This window comes from Lithobates pipiens, unplaced genomic scaffold, assembly GCF_037356315.1.
Source record: "Lithobates pipiens isolate NorthernLeopardFrog02 unplaced genomic scaffold, aLitPip1_a1.2 Scaffold_3, whole genome shotgun sequence".
In the NCBI taxonomy this organism is placed as follows: domain Eukaryota; kingdom Metazoa; phylum Chordata; class Amphibia; order Anura; family Ranidae; genus Lithobates; species Lithobates pipiens.
This window is the reverse complement of record NW_027507790.1, coordinates 162,519,003-162,539,087: the sequence shown is the minus strand read 5'-3', so window position 1 is coordinate 162,539,087 and position 20,085 is coordinate 162,519,003. Positions and strand designations below refer to the sequence as shown.

At 41.9% G+C, this 20,085-nt stretch overlaps 1 protein-coding gene across 1 annotated transcript in view; it reads right to left on the bottom strand.

Moving 5' to 3' along the window:
• Positions 1–20,085, bottom strand: part of EDIL3 (EGF like and discoidin domains 3) — a 976,894-nt gene that overhangs the window by 121,126 nt on the left and 835,683 nt on the right. The window contains exon 9 of the mRNA XM_077462438.1: positions 18,076–18,260. Within this exon, the coding sequence (XP_077318564.1) occupies positions 18,076–18,260 (185 nt within the window). The remainder of the gene's footprint in view (positions 1–18,075; positions 18,261–20,085) is intronic.

Here is a 20,085-nt window from a genome sequence, read left to right as displayed (position 1 = left end):
TTGTACCCCATACTCATTCACATAGGGTGGGGGGCCGGGATCCGGGGGCCCCCTTATTAAAGGGGGCTCCCGGATTCTGATAAGCCCCCCGCCCACAGACCCCGACAACCAACGGCCAGGGTTGTCGGGAAGAGGCCCTTGTTCTCATCAACATGGGGTCAAGGTGCTTTGTTGAGGGCACGCGGCCTGGTACGGCTCAGGAGGGGAGGCGCTCGCTCGTCCCCATCCCCTTTCCTGACCGGCCGGGCTGCGGGCTCGGATAGGGGTCTGGTATGGATTTTGGGGGAACCCCCCGCCGTTTTTTTCAGCGAAGGGGGTTCCCCTTAAAATCCCTAAGGGCCTGGTATGCCTCCCAAGGGGGAACCCATGAAGTTTTTTTTTTACATTTGGCGTGGAGTTCTCCCTTAGGATTCATACCAAACACAGTGCCTGGTATTGGCGGGAATCCAATTCGGATCCCCGCACCAGTGTCAACCCGGCCAGCGATGCTTGTTGCTTATCGGGAAAGGAAAAGAAACATTTTTCCTTTCCCGATGCGAGCCAGCTCAGCACTGGCTCCCGCGACGGAGCTCGTAGGGTGTCAATCTCACCACTAGAAGCGGCGAGATTGACACAATATCACGGTCACCTACTGTACACCTAAGGCAGTTTGCGCACCTGTGACAACCTGCCGCCGTATAACGGCAGCGGCTGGTCAGCAACAGGTTAAAGTAGTATTAAACCCTTTTTTTTTAGCTTAACACATTGAGAACAATAAAATAAACATTGTCAAATAAACTATGTATTAAAAGTCTTACCCCTGCACTTGTGGTTTACAACTTTCAATGCTCTCTCAGTACTTCACAGAAAGAGTGGACAGTGCATTCTCAAGCCAGTCTATTTGTCTGAAGAAAGGAAAAGGTGGAGGAATAAGGAAATGGTGGAGGAGAGAGGAGAGAGAGAGTACCCTGCCATCTTAGGCTAGACGGCTGTGTTTCTATTGATGCTCGCAGTGTAGGGAGACACAACCGCCATCCCTGCATGCAAGAGTGACTCCACAGAATACTGCAAAAGAAAGGAGCCACTTTGAAACAGGAAACTTGGGGTAATGGTCATGGCACCAGCAGAACATAGGCAGGGATTAAAAGATAAAGAAGCTGCATACTAAGTAAGGCAGCCCATAAATTAGTCTTTTTTTTTTTCTTTTAACTTGTGGGTTTAACCAAAAAAAATAAAAAATTACCCAATTCTGCCATTCATGTATTGAATGTTGATGGGGGAATCACTCTCAATGAGATATTATGTTCCACTCATCAAAATACACTGATCAGCATCACCGACTATGGCCAACAGCACTGATCGTGCAGAAATTTTCCAACAGGCTAAGACAAAAGGTTTGTCTTAGTGCTTTAACTTCTGCTTTTGCTGGACAGCTTAGGCTATTAACCACTTAAGGACCGCCGCATGGCAATGTACGTCGGCAGAATGTCACCAACAGGCAAAAGCACGTACATGTACGTGCTTGCCTTCCAGCGGGTGGGGGGTTCGATCGGACCCCCTCCCGCTGGCTGTGGTGGTCCGTTTCACTTCAGGAGCGATCCGGGATGAGGGGATGGCCATTGGTTTCTGGTGATCCCCTCTGGATCGCTCCTGGCGAATGAGAAGCTTCCCCCGTCTGTGTAAAGGGAGGAAGTGGTGTCATTCTCCTCGGGGCGGTCTTTTTAACTGGACTGCGAGGAGAACACAATAGAAAAGTGCACCAACACTACACTGACATGTAGGTACACATAGGCACACAAATCCCCCCCGATCAGGTTTTTATAGTGCTAGGTACCCCCATATACTACCCAAATACTACTCATTAACCCCTTGATTGACCCTAGTTAACCATTTCCCCCCCTTTTGCCAGTGTCACTAAGCAATCGTTTTTTCTGATCGCTGCATTAGTGACACTAGTGCCGCTGGTTAGCCAGTTAGTTAATTAGGTTCCCCGTAAGGTTTTTATATAGCGTCAGGCACCCCCATATACTACCTAATAAAGATTTGAACCCCTAGTTATCCCTTTCACAAGTGATCACCGTATAAGTGTTACGACTGACACTGGTTAGTTAGTTTGCATTTTATAGCATCAGGGCACCCACTATTTATTACCCAATAAAGGTTTAACCCCCTGATCACCCGGCGGGTGATATCAATTAGGTTTTAGGGTCAGGGTCTGCGTCACCCCAGGCAGCGCTAGGTTAGTGCCAGTACCGCTAACACCCACACGCAAAGCATACACCTCCCGTAGTGGTATAGTATCTGAACAGATCAATATCTGATCTGATCAGATCGATACTAGCGTCCCCAGCAGTTTAGGGTTCCAAAAAAATGCATTGTTAGCAGGATCAGCCCAGATACCTGCTAGCACCTGCGATTTGCCCCTCCAGCCCACCCAAGTGCAGTATCGATTGATCACTGTCACTTACAAAACACTAAACACATAACTGTAGCGATCGCAAAGTCAGGCCTGATCCCTCCGATCGCTAACAGTTTTTTTTGTAGCGTTTTATATTTAAATCCTGAAGGCAGTGCTTGGTTTTCGGGGTCCTGTACGTGGCTAGGCTCCAAAAAAGTCCCCCACATGTGGTATCCCCATACTCGGGAGAAGCAGCAGAATTTATTTTGGGGTGTAATTTCACTTATGCCCATAGCATGTGTGAGCAATATATCATTTAGTGAAAACTTTGTGCAAAAAAAATAAAAAATTAATATTCCTGCAACTTGTGGCAAAAAAAAAATATTCAATGGGCTCAACATGCCCCTCAGCAATTTCCTTGGGGTGTCTACTTTCCAAAATGGGGTAATTTGGGGGGGGGGGGTTGTGTTATTTTGGCATTTTATGGCCTTCTAAACTGTGATAGGTAGTGAGGAGTGAAATCAACAATTTGCACCCTTAGAAATCCTGAAGGCAGTGATTGGTTTTCGGGGTGCCGTATGCAGCTAGACTCCCAAAAAGTCCCACATATGTGGTATCCCGTACTCAGGAGAAGCAGCATAATATATGTTGGGGTGCAATTCCACATATAACTATGGCATGTGTGAGCAATATATCATTTAGTGACAACTTTTTGTAAACTTTTTCTTTTTTTTGTGTCCTTATTCAATCACTTGGGACAAAAAAAAATATTCAATGGGCTCAACATGCCCCTCAGCAATTTCCTTGGGGTGTCTACTTTCCAAAATGGGGTCATTTGGGGGGTTTTTGGTATTTGTACTGCCCTGCCATTTTAGCACCTCAAGAAATGAGATAGGCAGTCATAAATTAAAAGCTGTGTAAATTTCAGAAAATGTACTCGTTTGGGTACAACATTCAGGGCCGCTGATAGGGCAGTACAACCAGCTCCATTGTACGGGGCCCGCCCCCATCAGCTACACAGTGGGGCCCGGGCATCTTACAGTTTGTTACTGCATTTAAAAAAAAAAAGTTTCCTAAATTCCTCTCCCACTCCTACTTGCTTACAGAGGTGGGGTTATATAATTTTCCAGGAGGGGAGTGCAGGCGCAGCAGAGGGACTATTTCTTTATTTTCGGGCACATGTACATCATGCCGCCCCACTATTCTATTAGTACCGGCTGGCGGAGTGATACAGTGATTCTCCGTTCGTCTCTCGGCTGCATTCCTCATGAGATATACAAGTTGGCTGACAGGGGAGAGCAGGAGGACAGCGTGGCTGCAATGGACACAGTGAGTGGGGAATAGAGGTTAGAATACTCACTGTGTGCTATCATATATCTCACAGCACAGCAGGTTATCAGCATTACACTTATCACAGGTAGCACAATAAGCAGGTGCTCTGTCATGGCTCTAGGTCACATTGCTTTTGGGTGCTCACTGTATTATGGCTGTGCTTTGTTACAGTCTGTTACATACAGTACAGCCATAAGTTAACACAGTGAGTACCCAAAAGCAATGTGACCTAGAGCCATGATAGAGCCATGACAGAGCACCTGCTTATTGTGCTACCTGTGATAATTGTAATGCTGATGATCATAAGAAACAACGAGATGCTACTTGAGGGTCGGTTCACACTGAGGCAGCGCGACTGCCTCAGGCGACCCAGACGCGACCGCTGCAGCGACTTGCAAAATGACTTCTGTATAGAAGTCAATGCAAGTCGCCCCCAAAGTCGTTCAGGAACCTTTTTCTAAGTCAGAGCGACTTGTGTCACTCCGATTAGAACGGTTCCATTCTACAGAACGGGATGCTACTTGTCAGGCTCGTCCTAGTGTGAACCGACCCTTACACTTCATTTGGGGGAGCAGTAAACATGCAGCAGAGCTACATTTTTACGGCTCCCCAAACCAATCCCCTTTAACTGCTTCCCATCCAGCAATGTACCAGTAAATCGCTGGGATAGACGGATGATATCTTGGTCATCACTACAGCAATGATCAAGATATAATCTTTTTAGTCCCAGCAATTCTGCACAAAGTAAAGTAATCCTAATGGCTAAGAAGCCACTGGATTACTTTTACAGGCAGTGGAAGGGGGTCCCATCACCACCTTTACTGCTTTTAAGATGTGACCAGTAGCATGCGGTTCCGGGGACACAGTGAGAGGGATGGATATTGTTCTTCCCACTGTGTGACGCCAGAAACGGGAAGTGACAAGGATGTTGTCACTGCCGGTTATGTAAAGAAACCATCACTGGCTTGAACAAGCATCCTAATCAAATTGATCTTAGTTTGATCAGATGCTTTGGAGGGCAGAGGACAGATATGGGGTCTAAAAGACCTCATATCTCTCCATAAAGAGGACCTGTCATGGCCCATGCTATCACAAGTAATGTAAAGATGCAGTGTAAGATTTTTTATTTTTTTGTACTAAAATACAATTTTAACCACTTGCCGACCGCCGCACGACGATGTACGTCCATTTTTTGAAGAGGGATATCTCGGTAACGGCAGCAGCTGCTGCCACAACCGAGGTATCCATCTCTTCAGGCGGCGGTCGGCTGTACGATAACGGTGGTCTCCGCGGCGGATTCGCCGCAAGATCACCGCTATCGGCGGCAGGAGAGGTGCCACTCCCCCTCCCGCCGCCCTCCCGCACCTTCCGCCGCTTACCGGAGCCGTCGGTAGCGGCGGAGGCGATCGGGTCCTTCAGTCAGCTGGGCATAGAGACAAGTGAGGCTAAGATGGCCCCCACTCGTCTCTATACCATAGGAGGGCGGAAGCGACGTCAAAACGTCACTCCTGCCCATACCTCTTAAAGCTATATTTTTTTTTTAAATGTCAGATTATTTTTTTTTTTTTTTGTTGCATTTTAGCCCAAATATGAGATCTGAGGACCTTTTGACCCCAGATCTCATATTTAAGAGGACCTGTCATGCTTTTTTCTATTACAAGGGATGTTTACATTCCTTGTAATAGGAATAAAAGTGATCCATTTATTTTATTTTTTTTAAAAGTGTAAAAATAAATAAAATAAATTAAAATAAATAAGAAAAAAAAAATTTTTTTTTTAAAACACCCCGTTACGACGAGCTTGCGCACAGAAGCGAGCGCATACGTGAGTAGCGCCCGCATATGAAAACGGTGGTCAAACCACATATGTGAGGTATCGCCGCGATCGGTAGAGCGAGAGCAATAATTCTAGCCCTAGACCTCCTCTTTAACGCAAAAAATGCAACCTGTAGAATTTTTTAAATGTCGCTTATGGAGATTTTTGAGGCTAAAAGTTAGACGCCATTCCACGAGCGGGCGCAATTTTGAAGTGTGACATGTTGGGTATCAATTTACTCGGCATACCATTATCTTTCACAGTATAAAAAAAAATTGGGCTAATTTTACTGTTGTCTTATTTTTTTATTCAAAAAAGTGATTTTTTTCCAAAAAAAGTGCGCTTCTAAGACCGCTGCGCAAATACGGTGTGAAGAAAAGTATTTCAATGACCGCCATTTTATTCTCTAGGGTGTTAGAAAAAAAACAATATAAAATGTTTGGGGGTTCTAAGTAATTTTCTAGCAAAAAAAAACTGTTTTAAACATGGAAACACCAAGTCCGAAAAAGAGGCCTGGTCCTTAAGTGGTTAAATAATTTTAAACTGCCCCCCCTTCATGCTTATTAATTGCAAAAGCATGCATTGGCTCCACACGCACATGTAAATGGCAACAAACCTGCATTTTGTTTCAAGCCGGGATCAGGGGTGGGGTCGAGGGTGGTTAAAGGGGGCCCCATCAGGTAGGCTGTACGGGGCCCCATGATTTCTAACAGCTGCCCTGACAACATTGCATGACCGCGCAATTACCAGTTAAAGCAGTGCAGTGCGAAATTGTAAAAAGACCTCTGGTCCTTAGGCTGACAATTGGTCCGGGGCTGAAGTGGTTAAAGAACATTGAAAATAACAGCAAGACCACCAGGTAAAAACTAAGCTAAGAGCGACTAAGAAAAACAGACAATTGTGTTAATACTAGTGACAGACTGAACCAAATGTTATGGCATTTTTTAGTTTGCTCCTAGTACCACTTTGAGTGTTTACTGGCCGGTATGACCAATGTTTATTTTAGCAGAATCATCACACATGGGAAAGATGAGCATGACTTCTTTGAACATTTCATTTAAAAGGTAGCCATTTTCTTACAAGAGAATAATGAAAAGAGATAGCTTTAGGTGATTGTAGCCATATAAATGCACACTTGAAACAACACAGTCAAGAACTGTTCATGATTTTTTTTATTTGTATTTACAATTACATTTGGACACAGTTTTGGACTAAGAAGATGGGAAACACTTTGAAAGTCTGTTCTGAAAATGTAACCGTTAGTGCAAAAAAAACAAGTATCACAGACAATACTTAACTGTGTTCTAGGAAGACAGCAAATAAACGCATATTTCCAATCAATTTGGGAAAGGCGATTATGGTGTTTTCTTTTGTGAGTTGCTAAAAAATTGTATTTTAAACATTTTCTTAGGTACAGTATGTGTGCAAAATGCGTTCCCTCCTATAGAACACTGATAAAGAATCCAACAATGCACCATTCCAGTACAACTCCTGATGAATTTTGACACACATAAAACTTTGTGTAGTCCTGGCAATAGAGGTACATGTGGGTGAGACATAACAATCCTGAAATAAACTGCCTACATTCTGCTTCTGCAAAAGCTGCCAAAATCCTCCACATTGTATCAGCTGGCAAATTTGTGCCAGAACACTGCTTGTGTATCTAATTGTTTATGCATGGGAGCTATTGTGTAGGTAGTGTGAAAGATCATGTATACCATTTGGGTATTTTAGTGTATATTAAAGGCCAACTCTGTACAAAGTGAGCATGTGGGAATGAGTGGTGTGTGTGTAGATAACACAAAAAAAACATAATATCAAAAATTCCCAGATTTAATCATATCCTGCCACCCATTCAGTATGGTAGCAAAAGCACATTCAGCCCCAGTAAACCCAAACATAGTCCTAAATTTTAGGAATGGAACATACTAGCAGTTTTTTTTCTTCAACCCAGTTGGCTGAAGGAAAAAAAACTGAAGAGCTCCAGAGGAGCTGCTGTACTAACTTATATTAGTACAGCAATCTCCCCACTGAGCTATTGTGTTCTGACAAGGGGGTGGCATCCCCGTGAGAACACACATCAGCGAGCACTGATGGGATGCTGATCTGCAGATCTTTTTGCCTTTTTCGGTCATGAACAGGCTATGGGCCAATAGAAAAGTGGAGAAAACCTATCTTGTACGTTTGAGAAAAATCTTGGGGATTCTAATTGGCAGAGTCCACAGTAAATATAGTGGCCTCGGGAGAATAATCATCTTGAGAACACTATTCCTCCTGAACCAAGGAAAGCATTTGGTGGACCACTTTCTGAGGTCCCACCATACAATAGTCAGAAATGGTGGAAAGTTAGCCAAAAAAATCTCTAAGTAAGTGAGGAAGTTAAGGGGATATGTTACCGGGCCATTTGAAAAGCAAATGGAGTGTCAGGGCATCAATAGAGGCTGGTGTAATATCAATATTTAAGGCTTCTGACTTGCCAAAATGTATCTTGAAATTAGATGCTGTACCATGAGAATTCTACAATTCAGAAAGGGATGTGAGAGGCTGGGTGATAAAAAAATAGCAGGTCATCTGTGTACCATGTGACTTTATGTGCACCCCTGGGCGTGAGTAGACCTGAGATATTTGGTTTGTTCTGACATGGCACAGAAGGGGTTCCATCGTAAGAATGAAAATACGAGGGCAAAAGGGGGCACTCTTGCGTAGTTTTGTTGCCCAATGTTGCCTCTTGGCTAAAGGAGAGGAGTAAGGTCTGTTTATCTATCCACACATGTGGGCGCAAAAAACCCCAGATATTAAAATACAGCTTTCAAAAAAGGCCCATCCACCCGGTCAAATACTGTAGACTGTAAAAGTGTTGGGGTGTTAGTGACGTGTGCCAGATGAATTACATTTAAGGCTCTGGTGGTGTTATTTTTATTTTTCACTTCCCTTTTGGCTAAGAAGCCCACCTGTTAGATCAGACGCTAAATAGAAGGTCAAAGCCTACTGCCCAGAATCTTTGTGAAAAGCTTTAAGTCCTCATGGAGCAATGAGATAGCTTGCACATTGGGTCCCATCCCATAAGTCAGGGGATCAAGGATTTCTCAAAATACTGGCAAATCGCTTCTAGATTGCCATTGCCCAGGATGGTACAACCATGTGGAGCTGAGTTGTAAAAGGATCTGTAAAAGTCCATGAAGCAATTAGCAACCTCCTGAGATGAGTGGGTTTTCCCTTCCCAGATGCAAAATGAGTTATGTGTGACATAAGTCTAGCTTCCCGGAGCGCCCTGGCTAGCATTCTCCCCAGTTTGTTGCCCCACTCGTAGAAGTGAGATCTAAGTTTTATAAATTGGGCTTTCATTTTGGACGAGAGCAAGGTTTTCTGTTTTTCCAATAGGGCTTGGAGTGCCACGATTGTCGCTTTAGCCTAGGATTGTTTATGGACCTTTTCAAGAGTGTATATTTGAGTTAATAAAGATGAGATCTGTTCAGTAGTCTGTTTTTTCATCTGGAACACTGAGCAATGAGAACCTCTGAATTAAGCACTTATGGGCTTTCCATAATGCAATCGGGGTTGTCATGGAAGATTGGTTAGTTCGGAAGATGGAAGAAAGTTCAGTGAATACCATTTCCCCAATAACTGGGACCATTCATTTTTAAAGGCACCCCAATGCAATGCACCTGGGTTGCAGCCCAGCAGAATGTACAGCAGTATATTACCATCCAGTGTGGTATGCTGCATTGGAAAAAAATAGTGAGTTGTTTTTGCCCGTGCTGAAGCAAACAGAAACAAAACTTGGGCTCTATTCCAGCTCTACTCTGACAGCCAAAAAGAAAAAGGTTTGGAGGGCGTTTTCTTTTCAATCATGCTGTCTTAGTGTAAGTACAACTATTGGCTATTAAACAATCATAATTGTGGTCTCCTATTTGCAGCTGAAATTAGTATGCTGCCCACTGACAGTGGGTTATAGTGGTATCAAGGAATCCTCAGACTTCATTCACAGGTCACAAAATTTCAGGAGGTGTAATAAAGACTCCATAGAAAAATTATTCTTATAGGCCTCAGATATAAGGAATCAGGATACAGAAGCCATGGAGAGCAGCAAGGACTGGTTGCAATAAAAGAGAAAATAATACAGGCAGGCATTCGTCATACTATATTAACTATTTGAAAGTATGCTTTTATATTTATTTGAGACAGGAATGTGTCTTTAAAAACAGTTGTATTATTCTCTTGAATATAGAAATAAATGGAAGTTTCTAAAAAAAGCATTGAAAGAATAGAGCACATGAAAATGGAAAAGGAATGGAAACAGTTACAATGAGATTATTTAAGCATTATGTATGTATAGATCCTACCACACTACTATACTACTTTAGTTGCTAAAGCCAACATTATTAAACAATGGAACTTAATTCTTCCCTAGAGGATGTTTTTCCACTACATGTTATTTCTATGTTAGTAAATCTCCAGGATTTATATTGCTCCGTGCATCACAGACTGAACAATATCCCAGCTCTATACTTTATATAGTATTTTTTGTCATTTTATGTGGTTATAGAGAGAGTCATATGGGAAATGTACAATGCAAAGGAAGAGTGGGGACTGAAGAATATTTTAACACCAAGAAAATAGAGTAAATGAGCTACAAATCACAAGCTTAAATAAATCCCTTGCAGCCTTATAAAAATATAACAGGCTTATGCAAGCATAACTATCTGTCCTTATTAGACACAGCCATTCTCAGAAGTAGTTATGAACAACTGACATCAGAAAGTTGCATACATTATGTAGCTGTGCAGTATTTAGACACACATACAGTATATATATATATATATATATATATATATATATATATATATATATATATATATATACAGTGGTGTGAAAAAGTGTTTGCCCCCTTCCTCATTTCCTGTTCCTTTGCATGTTTGTCACACTTAAGTGTTTCGGAACATCAAACCAATTTAAACAATAGTCAAGGACAACACAAGTAAACACAAAATGCAATTTGTAAATCAAGGTGTTTATTATTAAAGGTGAAAAAAAATCCAAACCATCATGGCCCTGTGTGAAAAAGTGATTGCCCCCTTTGTTAAAACATACTATAACTGTGGTTGTCCACACCTGAGTTCAATTTCTCTAGCCACACCCAGGCCTGATTATTGCCACACCTGTTCACAATCAAGGCATCACTTAAATAGGAGCTGCTTGACACAGTAAGGTCCACCAGAAGATCCTTAAAAGCTACACATCATGCCGAGACCCAAAAAAATTCAGGAACAATTGAGAAAGAAAGTAATTGAGATCTATCAGTCTGGAAAGGGTTATAAAGCCATTTCCAAAGCTTTGGGAATCCAGCGAACCACAGTGAGAGCCATTATCCACAAATGGCGAAGACATGGAACAGTGGTGAACCTTCCCAGGAGTGGCCGGCCGCCCAAAATTACCCCAAGAGCGCAGCGACGACTCATCCAAGAGGTCACAAAAGACCCCACAACAACGTCCAAGGAACTGCAGGCCTCACTTGCCTCAGTTAAGGTCAGCGTTCATGCCTCCACCATCAGGAAAAGACTGGGCAAAAATGGCCTGCATGGCAGAGTTCCAAGGAGAAAACCACTGCTGAGCAAAAAGAACATCAAAGCTCGTCTCAATTTCTCCACAACTCATCTTGATGATCCCCAAGACTTTTGGGACAACATTCTGTGGACCGATGAGACAAAAGTGGAACTCTTTGGAAGGTGTGTGTCCAAGTATATCTGGCGTAGAAGGAACACTGCATTTCATAAAAAGAACATTATACCAACAGTAAAATATGGTGGTGGTAGTGTGATGGTCTGGGGCTGTTTTGCTGCTTCAGGACCTGGAAGACTTGCCGTGATAAAAGGAACTATGAATTCTGCTGTCTACCAAGAGATCCTGAAGGAGAATGTCCGACCATCTGTTCGTGTACTCAAGCTGAAACTAACTTGGGTTCTGCAGCAGGACAATGATCCTAAACACACCAGCAAGTCCACCACCGAATGGCTGAAGAAAAACAAAATGAAGCCTTTGGAGTGGCCTAGCCAAAGTCCTGACCTGAATCCTATTGAGATGTTGTGGTATGACCTTAAAAAGGCCGTTCATGCTCGAAAACCCTCTAATGTAACTGAATTAGGACAATTCTGCAAAGATGAGTGGGCCAAAATTCCTCCAGGACGCTGTAAAAGCCTCATTGCACGTTATCGCAAACGCTTGGTTGCAGTTGTTGCTGCTAAGGGTGGCCAAACCAGTTATTAGGTTTAGGGGGCAATCACTTTTTCACACAGGGCCATGATGGTTTGGATTTTTTTTCACCTTTAATAATAAACACCTTCATTTACAAATTGCATTTTGTGTTTACTTGTGTTGTCCTTGACTATTGTTTAAATTGGTTTGATGTTCCGAAACACTTAAGTGTGACAAACATGCAAAGGAACAGGAAATGAGGAAGGGGGCAAACACTTTTTCACACCACTGTATATATATATATATATATATATATATATATATATATATATATATATATATATAGTATATACAAACACACATATTTCAGGTGCCAAACTATACAGCAGGAACAAGTATAGTGCATCTATGTAATCCTAAAATGGATGATGAGGATATGCAGATGCATCTGAAGAGTATAGATCCTCAAAGTTATTACAAAGCAAGCACTTACAGAGGTGCTCACTGAAAAAAGAGACACTGCAAATATTCCTTAATTTCCTCCACAAGTTGGTTGAGAGAAAAATGGAAGGGGTTAGACTAATGCAAGCCATACACGGTCGAATTTCGAACAAATTTTCTGTTCAAAATCAGAAAATTTGTTTTATTTGTGATCCGATTATGCCACCATTGATTTTCGAAATTCGGCCGACCAAGCCTTCAATTTCACCTCATGTTGCTACAGAAAAGAATTTTCTTGGTTGGGAATCTTCTTTTCTCTCCGTAAATTTTCTTTTATCTCCGTACATTTTCTTTTATCTCTGTACATTTTCTTTTCTTATTACGTTTCTCGCACGATTCTCCCATCATTGATTAGAAAATCGTTTGTTTTTCTAAAAATTTCCAACATGTCCGATTCCTCAAATTTTATTTCCACACGAAAATCGGCTGTTGCTGCAGCCCACTAATGGTGCAAAATTTATACGAAAATTCTTAGATACGATTTTCTAAAGAAAATTATTTCGAAATTCGAACCGTGTATGGCCGGCATTAGTTCACATGGACAAAATAATTAAGTATTGACTCCGGAAGGAGGGTGAAATGGTAAAAAATAGGGTTAAATCAATTTTAGTGCAAGGTCTGCTTTAAAGTGTCTTTACCTCCAAGCTGAGGATGGGCTTATAGCATAGACGGCATGCAAATTCACTGCTTACAAATGTTCAAGAGCATAAAATAATATTTAGACCCCTTTCACACTGAGGTAGTTTTCAGGCGTTTAAGTGCTAGAAATAACCACTGTAAAGCGCCTGAAAAACTGCCTCCCATTCATTGCAATGAGTGCTTTCACACCTGGGCGGTGGGCTTGCAGGAGATTAGAAAAAGACCTGCAAACAGCATCTTTATATAGTGCTCCCAAAATGCGCCTGCCTATTGCAATGAATTGCCAGCACTTCCAAAAAGCAACGCTGAGCTTTTTAACCCCTTTGTTGTTGTTAAAAGTTCCCCGCTATCGGCCCGAAAAGCACCGCTAAAATAAGCAACTCTTTATCGCTAACGTGGCTGCGGCCCCATTGTGAAAGGGGTCCTACTGTATATTATGTTTGAATTTGATATTTATTTCTATATCCACTGAGTCTATAACCTTAGCCATGTCATTTTTTTTTCATTTCTCAGTAGGCTACTGCTGTTTAAGTGATCTTAAAGTACAACTGGTAATTTGTATATTCACATAATTTATAAAAAAAAACAGTTTTCACGGAACATTTTCTGTGAAGAACACATTTTACATTAACAGAAAAGAGGAAACCGACATTTGGATTTAGCTCGCTAATAATCCTAAACCTCTGCAAGATATTTATTAACAGTATGCAGTTTGAGATCTGCTAGCAAGCAATTAAACAAATCTAGTTTCCTGTGGACAGGCAAAACTCAACTTCAAATAGCTGAAAATGTAAAAAATGACACACGTATACCCTCCAAAAATGTCATCATGTCTCACTCACCGGGATTTCTCTTGAGTTTTGAGCTTCTGCTCTTCTATTTAACTACTTTCCACATTTAACCATTCATCGTAATTAAACAAACTCTTAGGCCGCGTACACACGCGGGGACTGTTCGCCCAACTTTGTCCGTCAAACAGTTTCAGCAAACAGTCCGCTCAAAATTAGCATGGACGGACATGGCCACACACGACGAACGAACAGTTTGCTGAAACCGTGCGCGATGACGTGAACGGCACGTACGACGGGACGAAAAATACGACGTCCTATACACTGCATTATAACTTTCGGCGTGTAAATCCTTTCTGAGCATGCGCGGAACTTAGTTTGACGAACAAGCCTACACACGAGGGGACTGTTCGCTGAAACAAAGTTTCAGCGGACAGTTTTTCGGAATTTCCGAAAAACCTTGTTCAGCGGACTGTTCGCTGAAACTGTCCGCTGAAAGCCCACACACGGGCGGACTGTCCGCCGAAACACTGTTCAGCGGACAAAGTTGGCCGAACAGTCCCCGCGTGTGTACGCGGCCTTAAAGCAAACTTCTAGTCGGTTTCTTAATGTGATATTAAAACCTTAGTTTTTGTTATTTATAATGCTGTGCTAGATCCTTACAGTATATACAGCTTCTGTTACTAAAATTGTCCTTTCCCCCACACCCCTTACCTGGTCCCTTCAGCACAACCCTACTTTTTCTAGTTTCAAGGTTGCTCCTTTCCCTTGCAGAGACCTATTGAGCCCTTCTTGTATACCTACTCCCAACCGGGACCAGGCATTGTGTGCACCCAATCAAATACACAGCCCCAAAACGAACCACTCCTCGTCTCTCCGCTCCTTCCTCCTCCCTGCATCTGTGCTGTTCTGGCTGAACAATGCATTTGAGAAACTCAAGGTGCATGATCACCTCTCCTGGAGGTTTGCACCTACAAATATGAGTGTTTGTACCCACATGTACATTGAGCTATGCACTGAGGAATAGGGAATAAGATTCTATGTGACCAATAATTAAAAAAATATATTATTTCATTTTTGCTAGAATGGTAAATAAAAAGAACTGCTAAAATGCTTACCTTTTTTTATCTTGGAAAAAATAGTTTTCTAGATTACTTCTAGTGCAGGCCACACATTCAAAAAGTATTTGATCAAACTGAACTCTCACAATCTACGTCAGTGGTTCTCAACTCCTGCCCTCAGGGCCCACTAACAGGCCAGATTTTAAGTATTACCTTGAGAAGATGCATACTAGAATACTGCAATCACTGAGCAGCAAATTATATCACCTGTGATGTATTTCAGTTATCTTGTAAACCTGGCCTGTTAGTGGGCCCTGAGGACAGGAGTTGAGAACCACTGCTCAACGTGAACATGAAACCAAATGCCCAGGCTTTCACTCTTATCAACTGCGTATAATTGAAACTAAAATAGCATAAAATAAATTTCAAGCATTCCATTGCTCTTTATATATCCATCCATCTCAGCAAGACTTTCTTTAAATTATACCCATTCCATTTTAAAATAGAAATGAAAGGCAAAATATTTGTATATAAATGAAAAAAATAAATAAATAAATACAGGTGGTCCCCGGGTTACAAACATCTGACTTACATACGACTCTTACTTACGAAAGGAGGGAGACAACAGGAAGTAAGAGGAAATCTACCCATAGGAAGGGGACATTTACTCCTCTAATGTCCCCATACACACGGTCAGAAATTCCAATGGAAAAAGTTTGAGAGCTGGATCTAAAATTTTCTGACTACAAAATCCGATCTGACTTTTTCCGATCATGTGTAAAGAATTCCGACGGACAAAGTGTCACGCATGCTCAAAATAAATTACGAGACAAAAGTTATTGGCTACTGGCCTCTATGTCTATAGTCCCATCGTATGTGATTTATGTCACCTCATTCTGAACGATCAGATTTTCCGACAACTTTGTGCAACCGTGTGTATGCAACACAAGTTTCAGCCAAAAAATCCAGCAGATTTTGTGGTTAGAATGTCCGACCGTTTCTATGGGGCATAAGAGTTATCATAGAAAAAAGGTGTCTCCACTGAAGCTTGATTACCAAGGTTTGTTTTCGCAACAACCCACAATGTTCAAAATCAAATTCTCATAGGGACAGAAAGTGAGGTGAAATCTTCTGAACATGGGCACAGACAGAAAAACAAATGTTACAGGGGTATTAACCCTTCCCTATGCTATCCAAAAAACATAAAATTTTTTTTTTTTTTTGGCTGGAGCTACACTTAAAAAATTTATTTGTTTCGGCTTACAAAAAATTCAAGTTAAGAAGAGACCTACACACCCTATCTTGTTTGTAACCCGGGGGCTGCCTGTACCTATTTTCTCTTATTTATAAGTTTTCTCTGCTGCATAAGGCTCCATTCACACTTAGGCGATTTGAATTGTGGGCAGAATTGGCCTGCAGTTCTGCCTAAGATTTTGCTACAATTGCAGTACAATTGGGATTCCATTAAGAAGTAATGTCATTGCAAAGGCGTCCCGTGTTTTGCCATGATTTAAATTGCCTAGGTGTGAATGGAGCCTCAGAGCTATGGGAACAGAAACAGCAGCACGCTGATCTTGCCAGTGAAGGGCTGTGTGGGAAAGGGGGTGTCAGGATAAGTCCAATTTTTGAAGGAGAGCAGGCTGAGGTCCCGGCACAACTAGAGAACTGACCACAGTGTGTTTTTCTGCTTAGCGTGGTCAATTTTTAATAGGAAAGCAGAGGAACTGGCCGGAACACCAGGTATTTCACACAAAGGAAGTAATAAAAATAGAAAAGGAAACTTTTTCATACAAGTATATGATACAGCAGGCACATATCAGGAATATGAAAGGTTGGGTTTACATATTCTCTAAAGCTATTTTACCTACAAAGGAGTGAATTTCTGTACATGCAATTCTAAGATAGACAGCAGAGCCAGTTGGGTCATTTGACTTTTCTCCTCTGTGGTTAAACAATACAGTAGGGTCCCAGTCCTGCCCCCTTCTCATGTTTGGAAAGTGGTGGTACAACATTAACTTCTTTAAGAATTTGATATAAAAAATGTTGATATAAAAAATACATCATAAAAAAAGATTAACGCATTTTTTTAGGATGCATCTTTTATGCCCAGCTTATTTCTCACTGACTCTCACATACCCCCTTTCCCATTGCTGCCTGTATGAACAAAAGACATTTAAGAATTGCTTGGTTAAAATGCAGCCATCTTCACTGTAAAATGACACTTGCAGATAGTCTGCATGTGTCATTGTGTGAACACAATAAAACAATCTATTGTTTCTTTGTATTTTATATATTTCATTAATATGGCATTCATATGACATCAGTTAAAGAAACGTTGCAAGATTTTGACATACTTTGAACTACAAATATATACGTTTTGTGCCTCTTTAAAAGCATGAAGTTACAGAAGAAACAACTTCTTACTTACAGTAAAACTACCATTTCTAAACCAACACTGGTAAAAAAAAAAAAAAACGTAAAAAACTGTTTTTTGCAAGACATTACTGACAAAAGAATGTCCATTTTTTTCTATTACTATGTTATCTTAAAGTGATTGTAAAGGATTTTTTTTTTTTTTAAATAAAAAACATGTCATACTTACCTCCACTGTGCAGCTCATTTTGCCCAGAGTGGCCCTGAACATCCTCTTCTGGGGTCCCCCAGCAGCTCTCGCGGCTCCTCCCTGCATCAGGTAACCCCCTAGGGGAAGCACTAATCCGAGGGGGTTACCTTGTGCACTTCCGAGTCCAGCATTCAGCATCCATACACAGGAAATGCGGGACTCGGCTGACCCCCGGCACCAGCGTCATTGTATTTGATTGACAGCAGTGGGAGCCAATGGCTGCACTGCAATAAATCTAGCCAATCGGGACAAGAGACACCGGCTAGAGCTGGTGTGCTAGTCCCCAGTGTGAGAGAAAGAGGGTTCAGGTAAGTAAAACGGGGGCACTGGGGTTCTGCTGCACAGCCAGAGGTTTTTCACCTCAATGCATAGAATGCATTGAGGTGAAAATAACACAAAGGTTTAGAACCCCTTTAAGTAATTACAGTTATTATCAATTAGACAGGGCAGATCAGAGCTGAAATGGTTAGTACGCCTCTGTTCTCATTCCTCCCTCCTGTCAAAATGTTCTTTGCAAGCTCATATGCACTACAGCACAACTAATTACCCCCCTCGTACTGTCCATATAACCCAGGTGTAGTGCTATTGCACAGGGGATTACAGGAGGCTGGCAAAAATGCAAATTCGGATACTTCCAGTACACATTGTAGTAGCATTTAAAAATTATTTGTTTTTACATTGAACATTAATTAATTGGTATTTTTTTCTGCTTGAAGTTAAACTTTAACCTGAAAAGGTGCCAATTACCTGAAGCCACTGCGACTGATCACTTCTTCCGGATGTCCAGGCATTCACCTTGCCTTGCTTGTCTAACCGGGCTTTCCTGGGCTCCCAAGTGAACATGTCCATGTTTAGTGTTCGGAAAACGCTGGAGGCTGTGACTTGGTAATCCTGTATATGTCCTGATTTCATTCCAAGTGGTTCCGAGCAGCCTGTGAAAACATTGAGCAAAAGAATGGATGAGAACAATGGCTTACAGGAAAACAAACATATTTGTGTTCTTTTAAAACCAAGAACTCTACTGAGAAAAAGGAAAGATATTACAGCAGGAGAACAGATTACAGTAAATGAAATTTTCTTTCTAGAAAAGACTGGGAGATTGTGAATATGAAAAGTCTTCATTATATTTGCCTTAGGAAAAAATCTAAAAGAAAATGAACTAATTCCAAAGAAGTACTACTGTTGGCTGTCTTGCTATGATGCTCACTATCTTTTTAGAAGATAGTGCTATTCTGTTTCTCACTGTATTTCAGAATTGGAAATCATTACCCAAGCGGAGAGCAGCTGTGATCTCGCTTTTCTCCCTCTTTATACAGCAATTTTCTTAAGTACAAAACTGGAACCAATCAGTATTACATTTACCTGCACATTATGCTGAATGCTTTGTTTTCCAATCATGTGCACATTGTTATTTACATTTTTCTTATGCCTCTGCACTGAAAACTTTTTTGATTAAGATGACACAGATGTAGCAAACACTGGTGTAACTCTGTAAATTGGATAATAGTCATAGAAAGAGATAGCAAAGAACTTGGCATTCTAGTTTCTGACTGATCTGCACTGCGGGTCTCTAAAAACCTGTAGCAGAAAAATATCAAAAATATATTGTGCTGTGTTCAAGTTTATATTGTGTCAGTTAGGTCTCTTGCTGTTAAACTGTATCTGCAGGTAAAACTTATTATTTCATTTTGGATAGATTATGGAAGGGTTAAAACCCGTGTATGGATTTTGTTTGCTATCTTTGTCGCATTGGGTTGATTCACTTTTCATTCTGGAGACACAAGAGGATGCAAGAAGAAATGTTTTCAAGGTGAGGAAATGTTCCCTCTTAAGCCTGGTACACACGGGCCGAATGACGAGAGACATCGGTCGGTTAAAAAATAAAATGGCCGATATACGGCCCGTGTGTATGTCGGTCTGTCTGACAGAAGTGGCTGGCTTCAGTCACATGAGCAGGCTGGAAAACCAGCAGCCAATGGCTGAGAGCGCTGATTGGAGTGTGCTAGCGGGGTGGACCGTCCCCCTGTCAGAACACAACAGCTCAGCAGGAGAGATCACTGCACTAACCCGCTGGGTTGAACAAAATAAAAATACTAATAGTGTGTGCCAGGCTAATGCCCCCTTAGACAATTTCCCCTCATTCCCTGTTTTGGAGATTTTTGGAAATTTTGGATTTTCCTTTACTTTCTGTCTGGTGCAATGTTCACTAGGACAAAAAGAGAAAGTGATCCTCCCTAGTGATGACGCAGATGACAATAAAAAGCGCCTAACTGGACAGAGTATTGAAGGGTATGATTACTTTAACCACTTCCTGCCTGTGCTATAGCCGAAATATGGCTACAGCGCGGACGCTACCTGGCAGGAGGGCATCCCTGGATGTCCTCCTATTTACTTCCACAATGCACGCTCCTGAGAGCACGCATCAGGGAAGTTCTGTGCTGGCCGTGTCCCTTGGACACAGCCAATCACAGATCGCTGTAAACGGCCAATCACAGCGGCCATTTACAGTGCGATTGGCATGTCCAATGAGAGATGATCTCATATGTAAACATATGAGATCATCTCTCAGCGCCGCTCTCCCTCCTCACACAGACAGCGTGTGAGGAGGGAGAGATGAACGGCTGCAGCGGCCGTAAGTTATAAAAAAAAAGTAAAATAAACTGCCATCTGCCCCCACTGCCATCTGCCCCCAGTGCCACCTGTCCCCAGTGCCACCTGTCAGTGCCATCTGTCCCCAGTGCCACCTGTCCCCAGTGA